This window comes from Cryptomeria japonica, chromosome 7 (assembly GCF_030272615.1).
Source record: "Cryptomeria japonica chromosome 7, Sugi_1.0, whole genome shotgun sequence".
Classification (NCBI taxonomy): domain Eukaryota; kingdom Viridiplantae; phylum Streptophyta; class Pinopsida; order Cupressales; family Cupressaceae; genus Cryptomeria; species Cryptomeria japonica.
Window position 1 is genome coordinate 216,131,759 of NC_081411.1, and position 12,579 is coordinate 216,144,337.

At 34.8% G+C, this 12,579-nt stretch overlaps 1 protein-coding gene and 1 long non-coding RNA gene across 4 annotated transcripts; both read left to right on the forward strand.

Annotated features, from left to right (window-relative positions):
* The first annotated feature begins 4,979 nt into the window (after positions 1-4,979).
* On the forward strand, positions 4,980-6,235 carry LOC131074301 (uncharacterized). 2 transcript variants are annotated; one of them, XR_009113044.2, is made up of 5 exons: positions 4,980-5,063; positions 5,145-5,311; positions 5,397-5,519; positions 5,627-5,952; positions 6,122-6,235. It is a non-coding gene; the product is annotated as an uncharacterized LOC131074301 (long non-coding RNA). The 2 variants fall into 2 exon arrangements; XR_009113043.2 differs by having other exon boundaries at positions 4,986-5,311; positions 6,122-6,234.
* Positions 6,236-6,340: 105 nt separating this feature from the next.
* Positions 6,341-8,478, forward strand: LOC131074292 (putative L-type lectin-domain containing receptor kinase V.2). 2 transcript variants are annotated; one of them, XM_058010892.2, is made up of 6 exons: positions 6,341-6,427; positions 6,506-6,786; positions 6,989-7,195; positions 7,289-7,589; positions 7,712-7,853; positions 7,928-8,478. In XM_058010892.2, the coding sequence occupies exons 3-6, from the start codon at positions 7,165-7,167 to the stop codon at positions 8,150-8,152; spliced, it is 699 nt and encodes a 232-aa protein (XP_057866875.2). In that variant the 5' UTR covers positions 6,341-6,427; positions 6,506-6,786; positions 6,989-7,164; the 3' UTR covers positions 8,153-8,478. The 2 variants fall into 2 exon arrangements, with proteins under 2 accessions (XP_057866875.2, XP_059063620.1); XM_059207637.1 differs by having other exon boundaries at positions 6,374-6,786; positions 7,712-7,821.
* The last annotated feature ends 4,101 nt before the right edge of the window (positions 8,479-12,579 follow it).

Below are 12,579 nucleotides of genomic sequence, written 5' to 3' on the forward strand. Positions count from 1 at the left end.
TCGGTAGCATAAACCCTAAACCCTAAACCTGTTAGGTTAAGCAATTCAAACGGTTCAATCTTGACCGTTGAGCATATTGCATTAAATGCAACAGTCTTGGACTAACCTCAAGATGTTCTCCATCGTTCATTTTCCATCGCTTTCATGGCGGCTGATAACCCATCACGCGTTTTTGCCATTTACAGACTTCGCACATTCCCGAGGTAGATGGGAACAATCTCCTTCATGCAAGATCCTTCACACGCACAAGGCTTACGTGGCAACACGATCTATTCTTCGTTACCATGCTAACTCATCACACAAAGTCATTAGTTGAGCCACACAAGCTTGAAGCACTTCAACCGGAAACCCTGAAGTTGAGACTACCAACCGGTAGTCATACAAAGCTTCCATGTGTCGGTTCCCATAGTCATATGCTGGTTCACCTTGAACAAACACACCGCTTCACTTTGACACAAATGCCGGTTCACAGTGTTATACCGGTTCTCACATATGCCAGTTCTCACCTCTTCAACATATTGACATCAATGACAACATACAATGTCATTATGTCTGTATACCGGTTCACATAATGCCAACAAATTATGTGTATTGATGATTATTAAGATAGTGCAGATTTGAGTTAAAAGTGTTAATTGTGGAAAACTGGTAAAGTGTTGATTCGCCCCTCCCCTCTCAGCACCGGTTGGGACTAACAGGAAAAACATAGTGGAGGGACATTTTGGAGTAGACAAGACACTAGCACAACTGAGTGAATGCTACTATTGGCTAGGAATGAGTGCAGATATCAAAAAAATGGTTCAAAGTTGCCAATATGTCAGCATGCCAAAGGAGTAAAGCAAAACATTAGATTATACCAACCATTGCCAATACCAGATAAACCATGGGAATGCATTAACATAGATTTTGTTTTGGGACTGCCATGAGCACAAAAAGTTAATGATTCTATTTTTGTGGTAGTGGACAAATTTTCAAAAATGGTTCATTTTATACCATGTCAAAAGTGTAGCGATGCTTCCCATATAGCTTCATTGTTCTTCAAAGAGATAGTTCGATTGCATAGTTTACCAAAAAGTATTGTTTCAGATTAGGATACAAAATTAATTGGCCATTTTTGGCGTACTTTGTGAAAGAAGATGGGAACATAGTTGGGATTTAGTTCAGCTTACCATCCTCAAACCAATGGTCAAACATAAGTTGTGAACCGAAGCTTGGGTAATTCATTGAGATGTTTGGTTGGAGATAAACCAACTTAGTGGGATTTGATTTTGTCACAAACAAAATTTGCATACAATAACTCTATCAATCAAAGTGTGGGAAAGAGTCCATTCCAAGTTATGTATGGGTTCAACCCAAGAGTAGTCGACGAGTTGAGAGATAGTACTGATTTGAGTAGAAAAAGTGTTGTAGTAGAAGACTTTGTAGAGTATATTCATGATTTGCACAAAAAAAAGTGAAAGAGGCTTTAAAAAAGAGTACCATGAAATACAAGAAGAATGTTGATAAACATAGAAGAATGCAGGAATTTGAAATTGGAGAGCTGGCAATGGGACATTTGCAAAAGGAAAGGTTCCCACAAGGAACCTACAACAAGATGAATAGCAAGAAGATTGGCTCGTGCAAGGTTGTGCAGAAGTTTTCATCAAATGCTTATGAGATTGAACTTCCAGCTGGAGTAAATATTTCACCAATATTCAATGTGGCAAATTTGTATAAGTATCATGAAGGTGAGTCAAGTGGACAACAAGATATACTTTCCGATTTACCGAAAGCACCAAAATGGGCACGCTAATTGTCGGAGAAAAAAATTTGAAGACATTGATCAGATAATTGGTTCACGCTTAGCAAAGAAGACTTGGAATAAAGAATATTTGGAGTATTTGGTTCGTTGGATGAACCATGCAGCTGATGAGGCTATTTGGGTCAATGCTTTAGAATTGGAGAAGTTTGGGATTACAGTCCCATCATTGCAGAAATGTTCATGGACTCCACGCCCATGAAACATTTTCCGTACCCATGGTGTTTGATGCCAGAGCATGTGGGTGAACATGTGGGTGAACGTGCTATCAGCATCACCAAAAAAATAGGAGAGAATAATTTTTTGTTTTTCATTTTTTTGTTGGTGTTAGTTTTCTATCAGCTAATGGAGTTTACATTGTGAATTTCTGAGTAGCTCAGTTTTGAAACGCATTCCAAATAAAGGCTTGGTTGCTTAAAAAGATGTTATTTGGACATAAATCCAAAAGAGTGGAGACTATAGCACTGATTCAAGGTGGAGGTTTCTTCTGAGGAAGAAGAGATGTATGTATAGGGGGGTGATACGAGCAGGAAGGGGGCGATAGTGTTAAAAAAAAAGAGAAGAAGCTACACATAGTAAGAGGTAGTATAGGATATTTGTGACAGAGAGCAATGAGATGTAGGGATTTTGGAGAGTGCGTAAACAGTTTGAATTTCAGTTGAATGTAATAGTGTCTTTCTTCAATAAAAAGTTTGTTTGAATTTTTAAAATAAAAATATTTATTTATTTTTGTTGCATCACCTCTCTGTTTGATAAGACACAGAGGTTTGATCTGCGTTACAATATCCCTTTTTTGACATTGAAAAAATGTTATTCTTTAGAAATGTCTTCCTTGAATGACGATAAAATATGATCTAATTCGAGTTAAAAACTATTTTCCCATTAAAATTTTCAGGGTTACTCTTTGGCCAGGCCGTCTACCCGAGCAATTGCAGCGAACATCTGCAAAATCCTCCATCGTTTATATGTGATGGATATTCGACATACCGTGTTCCAAAGCTCTCGTTTAGGCACAGCTTAGGAGGATGCTAGCAAAGGTTTTAGAGTTTGGGCTTCCACCTGCGTATTTGTTTGAAAATATCTAAATTCTTTCCAATAATCACAGCATTCGACGAGACCACGTTTCAGGCCGATTGCTTGCTCTGTGTTTTTTCAATTGAAGAAGAAGTTGAGACATGAATCTCAAAAAGCATGGCAAATGCACAACACAGATGAGGAAAAAATGAAGGAAATAATTACAGATCAACCCTACAAAACTGAGTACACACGCATGTTATCCCAGACTCGGAGGTTGTGGAAATATAATAACATCTCTGTGGAAAAATAGTTGTCTATGCTTCAACATTTTGCATACATGTCTACCAGAGCATTTTCGACTGTAACTATCCCCTTCCATTATGATTTGATGGGTGTCAATACACTGTTCCAAAGCTCCCAATATCGCTGTTGTATTCATCATTTGCTTCAGATACCTTGCTCACATCTACGCAGATACATCCTGCTTTTCATAAGCAACCAATGTCTTGTCTTATGCGATCAAACACATTCACCGGGCTTTTTAGGGGGAATAACTTGATTTGAAATGAACGGGGAGCAGGCCTGGAATTTGACAGGCAAAATGGCCGTTTTTTCACTTTTGAATCATATTTGACAGCTTAAAAAATTAGTAGAACTTATGCATTGACATGCTATTTTTTTTCTAAAACCGTATAGATGACACTTCAAATTATAAATAAACCGTAAAAAAATATAGTAGGTAATATATATATTAGTTTAAAATGTTTATTATAAAAATACAAATTTATTTAGAATATTTTGAAATGGAATGATTTAGAATATGGAAGGATGTAGTTGTTTCTAATTTAATAATATTTTAATATGATTTTTTAGAATAGTTCTATTTTTCATATGAATTTAGAAACTTGTCATAATTGAAATGATAGAATATAATTGATAAAATATTTTATTATGAATTTTTACAATATATTTTATTTTTTCATATATGAATTTAGAAACTTAGTCAATTTAATTTTTTAAATATATTTAATAAGATTGTTATAGAAACTTGTCATAATATATATAATTTTAAAATTTAAATGTTTATTATTATTAAATTAGTAATTATTAATTGATTATCATTTAATGTTAATATACAATATATATTAGTGTATTAATTTAGAAACTTATTTAGTAAATTTAAGATTTTTGCATATATTACTAATTTATCATTATTTTCTCATTAAGATAATGATTTTCATTTCTTCCCAAGAAAGATGTGCATTGATTTTCATTGCTTCAATCTTCTACTTTTATATTTTTGACAGTTAATATTTTTCGTAAAACTTCAAATGAAAGACATTGAAATGACTAAACCATCATCAAAAATTCATATGACAGGTAGGGGTGACCGTCAAATTCCAGACCTGACAGGGAGTACAGGTTGAACAGGAACGGGAACGGACGCTGGCGACAGAAACGGGCCCACACGTACCACATAAACAGTCAAAGTGGCTTAGTGCTGCCAGACTATTTTTTTTTATGCTGCTACAAGTGTGGACAAGCCATTGGATGATCTGGTTGGCTCTACTTACGTTGCAGAGGCCCCTCCAGTTGGAATATATGCTCAATTATTGCTTAGGTTGAAAACAGAGGCACCTCTACGACTATATTATTAATATTTTTTTTTTGTACTTAAGCTGATAACTAGGCCTATGTATAGCGATTGCGTTTTTAGATTTTATTGATTTTGTGAACACGGATTAATTTACTATTGTGTGACTAATTAATTAGTCCATATCAATTCTGAAAATGTTTGTACATCGCTACTCTCAAAATTAATGTAAAAAGTTGTTTATATAGTCTAACTTCCTTACAACAGTGATCATTAGATAGTTCAACTAACCTGTTCTTTTAATATTACTCCAGCTCTCGAAGAAAAATACCGTGTTGAATTTTTCAATTTATTAAAAATATGGTCAACGGTGCATTATGATTCTGCATATACAATTCGGTTGAGTTGTTGGGCCCTTTCATATAGAAAACTCTGCGAAACTGCAGATGAAACTCTACGAAAATGACAAGTCACTTTCTCCGCGTCTCAGCTACGAAAATGAGAAGTCACTTTCTACGCGTCTTTTATGATAAGGAAGAACAGTCGGCTCTTAATGCGAGGTTAGCCTTTTGAAGAGGTTGTAATTCCTGTAACTCAAAATTCGTAGAATCGTCGTAAGCGGCAGGCGCTACATTTGCATTAAGATCTCTTTCTGTAAGCTGTTGAATTTGTTTGATCATAATGAGGTGTGCCAAATCTTTGATTTACTTATATGCTGCCCCTTTTACTTTTCAGCTTGACTGATAGACCCCACTTATAGCAACAAAATGAGTACCGCTCCCAATAACGAAATTTCAAGTGCTGGTAGTCGCAAATTTTCTTCTACTACTGGCCTTTCTAGGTTATCCCTGAATTTACTTATACGGTACATTGAGAATGTTTTGTCTGCCATCACTAACCAGGTGCATCACATATGCTTCTTTCTTCTACTTTTACCTTCTGCTCTTTGGTTTGTAATGGATTTTAAATTTATACGGTTGCCTACAGGGTTTGGGCTGCAAAATAATTGACAGTGGAACAGAGCTAAGGGATCTGGTGCAGCCTGTTACCTCAGATTTTTCTAAATTGTTTGAAGGTATTTCAGAGGGGGCAAAAATGTTTTCGGATGAGGTAATACGGATCTTGATGTATTTTGTTTTTTTGAGAATCAAGAATTTCTTACGGTAATTTTCCTTTCATGTTTTAATTTGTGGCCTTTTATGGGCGATTCGATATAGAAATTTTTGAACTCCTAGCTATCTACCGAAGCACATTCAATGGCGGTCGACGTGTTGAAAGGATTGGGGAATGCACACTGGGTTGCAGGGGAGCTGTTAGCGATAGCTAATGTTTTAGAAAGATTCGACATCATCTCTGCAAATGACAGAGAATGCATCGACCTTCTCAAAGATATGCTTAAGCTAGGTAAGTATTTGAAGCAAATGAAAGATCTCAATGCTATTTTCCACAAAGAGGTTTTGGACGATATGCGTGAAGCTGTTCAATTGATATTTTCTGGTGCGATATTATGTCGTTCCTTTATCACATCGAATAAATTATCCAAGTAAGTCATGAACAAGGAATTTGATTTTATATGTTCCCTGATAAACTTATGTGCTCAAAAGATATAGATCATTGTTCTGTTGCGTTGACTGGTTAAAATGTCTCATACACTAAACAAAAAGAAAGATTACTTTATATATTTTAATGATATTTGTCTGGTTTCGCCATAGGTTGCTCTTGCCTGGGAAAATCCGTGAGGAACTCAATTATGTTCGGGGAAAAGTAAATTCTATGGAACACTGTCTTCAAGGTCACCTACTCATACTGAACACGGGGAAAGATACCTTCATTTGTCAGAAACTTATTACAGGTCTAGATGTTCTTGCGAATTCTATCTTTCAACATTTATTAAAAAATTTCAAATCGATTGAATCGTGAGTAGTGACATAAGCAAGCTGCCGACTTGTCATGCCTAGGTCGAAACGAGGACAATAACAGCCGTGGAATAGAGCAGTACCAATCCATGGATACAGAGTGTAAGCTAATAATTCTGATACAGTCTTTTATTAATTTGGTTCAGTTTAATCACTCATGAGTTTTGAATTTATAAACAGGTGAGATGGAGCACAGCTGGAGAAGAGAGCTGAATGGATCAGGGTCAGGCACTGTTTCTTCTCAGGGACAAGATGACTGTAATGACATAAATGGGTACAAACAACTGGAAATGCCAACTATAGTTAGGTGGCGGCCAAAAGATTTCCCTCATCTAAAAGTACAAATGTGGGTGAAGGACATTCAACCATTTCAAACTGAGTTCAAACCCAACGAATTGAAAATGGCAACAAAAGGGTTTAGTCAATTAATTGGAAAAGGGAGTTCCGCGTCTGTTTTTTCTGTAAGTTGCTTTTGAATTCATACTGTCAATTATAGTCTTTGAAACATATATGATAAACTGATTACGTTTTTAAAAAAGTAGAAATTCTGTTTGGTAGAAGACAACTAGCAGTTAAGGTCTTGAGCAATGAAAGTTGAGCTCTATAACAGTGGGAGAACCTGTTAATATCTCTGATAATTTATTTTGTTCTTCTTTCTTAAAGGGAATTCTGTCTGATGGAAGACGAGTGGCAGTAAAGATCATGAGAACTGGTCTAGACGAAAGAGTGTGGATGAACGAGCTGAGCATTCTAAGCAAGCTACGCCATCGAAACATCATGGAGTTGGTGGGATATTGCTTTGAACAAGATTTGATGTTAGTGTTCGACTCTTCGAGTATATGTCACGAGACCTGCACAGCGTTATTTGTGGTAAGTAGCCTGTGCATTTCTCTTACTAGTATATATTTATGTAATTGTAGGGTTTATCTCGAACATGTAGATTGTTTTAACTGTCATATGCAGGAGAAGATGACATGATTATTGACTGGCCAACAAGACAAAATATTATATTGGACATAATAAGGGGAGTCTCATATCTTCAAGAGGGTGCAAATGAGTGTATAGCACACAGAGACATTAAACCCACGAACATTCTTCTGGATGAAAATTTGAATGCCAAGATTGGTGATTTTGGCCTTGCTCGAATACTGCAACCTGGTGATGCCAAATATGCCAACAAGGAGATTTCAACAGATGGAAGGGTTTTTCTTAAGGATATATATAATTTTCCAAGCTATGAAACGTGTTCTATATTCGGAACATGGTAAGATCCCTTAATAATAATGAAAATGGTTATTGTATGTGGTCGGCAAGTTCTTGGGGAAGACTAAACTTTTCATTTTGAGCGACATACCAATGTATTTTACTTTTTGTTTGACCCTGCAGCGGTTATGTAGATCCCGAGTCTCGTCAAACTTTAATTGTTACTCTGAAGACAGACATATACAGCTTTGGAGTGCTGCTGTTAAATGTCGTATCCGGCAGACCAGCTATGGGTACAAACGAGTCCACTCTACTCTCGGAGCAAGTAAGAATTATACTTGTACTTTATAGTGGGGTCTTGCAAATTACTGTAATGATTAAATTCGTGTGTGAATGCAGGCATTGAAGTTACTTGGAGAGGATCGCCTTACTGAGCTAATAGACCCTCGATTACTCGACAGAGAGGGTTTAATTAATTCAAGCACAATATTAAGAACAATCAAAATAGCTCTTTCTTGCATTGAATTCGATTCTGAAAGGCGCCCATCAGTTTCACAAGTGTTAAAGATGCTCTCCTCAGAAGAAGAAATTTCAATTCCCACCTCACCACTCCTCAAAAGATGAGATTTCCATTTGCAATTCATCTTGATCTAGGAACTCTTCTATTACTGAATCCTCTATAGCTGACTACCATTCCTCAGAAGAGGAGATTCCTATTGCCTCCCCCACCAGTTAAATCCGCTGTTGCTAATGACAATTCCTTAGTTACGAAAAATGAAGGATCGGATAGGAAATGGTCAGGTGCATCTCTTATAACATTAAGAATTCTGTGTATTTTTTCACTTGTAAGCTTCATTTGCCTTTTTAGAATCTTTACAAATGTATCTCCTCTGTAATCCAGTTTTCAATGAAGTGGGCACATTGCAAAGATTTAAATAGAGATTCGCTTACATTAGTTTTATGGAAGAGACAAAATTTTGCGTAAATTTTGATAGTTTATAACTTGTTGAGTTTTTCTAATTAATAAAATAAAGATAAATATTTAATATAATGTACAATATTGAAAAAACTAATAAAAATAATTATAACCATAATTATTAGTGCAAATTATTATTTTTAATTATATATCAAAATTTAATTTTTTTAACAAAATCTTTAAATCATATTTGATCCTTGTGGTTTTAAAAAAAAAGTGGTTTCACAAATATTCAATAATTTTTTTTCAAATAATTAAATCTTTCTTCTTCTTCATATATTTTATCCAATTTTCCTTTTCATCATTGACTTGGAAACAAAAGTTTAATTTGTTTCAAGACAATTATTTTTTGTTATTAGTTATACAAACATACACACACCCTCACAAGATGAGATGTGAAAAAAAACAAATGATAACAATAAATATTTTTCTATAAAGGGTTTCAACCTAAATATGGATCAATGATGGAACACTATTTACCAACCTATCAAGGTATTGTAATAATCACGAAGCATAATGTAAGATGTTAAACCAAGAACTCTTTCAACTCTTGAGATATCTTTAGAACGGATCAATGGTGGAGCACTATTTACTATCCTACCAAGGTATTGTAATAATCATGAAGCATAATATAAGATGTTGAACCAAGAACTCTTTCAACTTTTGAGATATCTTTAGAATGGATCAATGGTGGAATGATAATGACCACCTTACCATACTACCATCATTGTGTGCAATAGATATCTATGCCACTCTAGGAAACCTTGAGTTACAGAGTGGAAGATTATGAATACACTTGAGATATCTTTAGAATGGATCAATGGTGGAATGATAATGACCACCCTACCATACTACCATCATTGTGTGCAATAGATATCTATGCCACAGAGTGGAAGATTATGAATACACTGCTACCAATGCCTAGGTTTGCACTCACAATGCATATATGGCAACACTCATGCCAATCTAATACATAATATCTCATGTGGCATCCCACTCGATGCCAAACACATATAAGACAATGTATGACACATACACCAATCAATGAATGTACATAAATAACTATAAATAATATCAAATACCAAAATACAACAACAAAGGAAGAGCAAGAGCTCTTATATTAAGACAATGAGCAATTCTTCAACGAGTATCGCTCTCAATAACGAAATTTCAGGAGCTGTTACTCGCATATCTTTTTCTCCCACCGGCTTTTCTAGTTTCTCCTTGAATCTACTTATACGGTACATCGATAATGTTTTGTCTGCTATCACTAATCAGGTACATTACATTTGCTTCATTCTTTTACATTAATTTCTACTCTGTGCTTTGTGATGGATTCAAACTTTATATGGATGCCGATAGGGTTTAGACTGCAGAATAATTCAGTGTGGAACAGAGCTAAGGGATTTAGTGCAGCCTGTTGCCTAGATTTTTCCAAATTTTTTGAAGGCATTTCAGATGGTGCAAAAATGTTTTCGGATCAGGTAATTCGGATCTCGATATATTTTGTTTTTTGAGAATCAAGAATTTTAGACTGTAATTTCTCTTTCATGTTTTAAATGATGTTTTAATTCGGGTGATTTGATTTAGATTTTTTTAAAGTCTCGGCTTTCTACCGAAGCACATTCAATGGCGATTGACGTGTTGAAAGGATTGGGGAACGCACATTGGGTTGCAGGGGGGCTATTAGCGATAGCTAATGTTTTAGAGTCGATAACATTTCTGCAAATGACAGAGAATGCATCGACCTTAAGCTGGGTAAATATTTGAAGCAAATGAAAGATTTGAATGTTAAATTGGACAAAGAGATTTTAGAAGATATGTGTGAAGCTGTTCAATTGATAGTTTCTGGTGCGATTTTATGTCGTTCTTTTATCACATCGAGTAAATTGTCCAAGTAAGTGATCAAAAAAGGAGTTTGTTTCAGTATATTCCCTGATAAACTTGTCTGCTCAAAAGGTGCAGAGCATTGCTCTGTTTCGTTGACTTTCTGTATATTTGTTTGGCAACGCCATAGGTTCCTCTTGACTAAGAAGATCCGTGATGAACTTGTATATATTCGGGGAAAAGTAAATGCCATGAAAGCCGATCTGATGGGTCACACGCAGCTTCTGATCACAAAGACACTTACCTTCATCCATGAGCAATAGATTACAGGTTCGGAAATTCTATCTTTCAGGTTTAGATATTCTTAAAAATTCTAATCTTTAGACATATAATTTTTTTTTAAATTGATCGAAGCGTGAGTAGCTATATAATTGAGTTGCTGATTTGACATACCTAGGTCGAAACGAGGAGAATAACAGCCTTGGAATAACAGAGCAGTACCAGTCCATGGATACAGAGCGTAAGATAATAATTCTGATACAAACCTTTATTAATTCGATTCATTTTAAGCACTCAAAAGTTTTGAAAGTGTATAATTAGGTGAGATGGGGCAGAGCTGTAAAACAGAGCTCGATGGATCAGAATCAGACACTCTTTCTTCTCAGGGAGAAGATATCTGTAATGAAATAGATGGGTACAAGCAACAGGAAATACCACTACATAGCTCTTTCCAGCTGGGTAAATTTCTTAGAAAAATAATTCCCACTGTAATTGCATGCCGGCTAAAGTTTTCACTTCATCTAGAATCACAAATGTTATATATTAGGGATCGCCTTACAGAGATAATAGATCCTCGGTTACACAACGCAGCATATTAAGGATGCTCAAAATAGCTCTTTCTTGTTTTGGGGGCGTTCATCAGCATCACAAGTTTTAACATATTACACATCTCATGTCATGCTTAACATATGCACTCAATCAACAAGAGAGCTCAATACAAATGATGGTCAAATCAAGAAACAACTAGCCAATTAGCTAAGCACTACCACTAAATATGTATTTTTCTATAGAATCAATCTCATGTCAAACAACAAAATGGTATAGGTAAAACCATGTTCCTAAAAACCATTGACCTTAACATTTACTTTTTGATACTAAATTTTTCTAATATTAAGAATTTTTTTTTTCATTTGTAACCCACACATAAAATATATAACTAATGACATAAAACATTACAAGTGGACCTCAAAAAATATTTAATGTAGCTAAACACATCTCTGAAAGTTGAACCTAAAATAAATTTATTTTAAATAATTAAAAGAATTCCTTCTTATACAAGGTTTACAACACCATTTCCATAACATTTCCATAACATAGTCTTGACTCTTTGTCTACTTTAATTACTTTAAATACACACATCATCCTACCTACATGCATCACAAGCTACCACTTATATGTGCCTTTGTGTCCCTTGGGATGCTTATATGCACAAATTTGTCACTTCAGACATTTTTGCACATGAAAGTGGATTTCTAATTTAAATTATATTATGCAACTTAAACACACCATTTTTAAGAAATCCTTAAAGTAAATCAAGCCTAATATCACAATTAATCCCAAAATATAATTATTTGAACAAATAAATAATTGGAATGCATATACTTGTGCCTAAAAGGCATAGAATGCTCTATACCATGCAAAATTTGGTTGAAGATTACAACCACCCAAGATTTGGGAACTTTTATGAAAGCACAAGACAAATCAAATATGGGAGAATGATTCTATTTTATCAAAATATGCACATGTACAATAAAAGTGGATTGACATTACAAAGGGAACCTCTTGATTATATAGACCAAGGTGAAACAAAGAACTGGATAATACTATGACAAGTGTTTTAATTTTATGAGTTCAAACATTAAGTAATAACTATCTTATGTGCACCCTAAGTAAACTTAAGTAGGTTGCATGCACCAAGATGGTGCACAAAAAAGTGGCCAAATGACCAAAAATAAACAAAATAGGATCATATTATTAAAAATCCAAATAGCTTGCTCACATTATGTCTTGAAAATAGTGTATTTTTTGAATTTAATAACACTTGCATTTTACTAGCCACAAAATGTGAGCACATTTTAGTGATCATAAATTTGGTATTCATTTTGTTTGAACTTCTACACATTTTTTAGGCTCATAAAACTTTGTATCCATTTTGTATGATAGAGGAAGAGGGAGAGAGATATAAAGA

Coding starts and splice junctions, on each gene's coding strand:
- LOC131074292 (XM_058010892.2), top strand. CDS start 7,165: ATGTCACGAGACCTGCACAGCGTTATTTGTG. Junction 7,590..7,711: donor TGTTCTATATTCGGAACATG/GTAAGATCCCTT, acceptor TTGACCCTGCAG/CGGTTATGTAGATCCCGAGT. Junction 7,854..7,927: donor CCACTCTACTCTCGGAGCAA/GTAAGAATTATA, acceptor GTGTGAATGCAG/GCATTGAAGTTACTTGGAGA.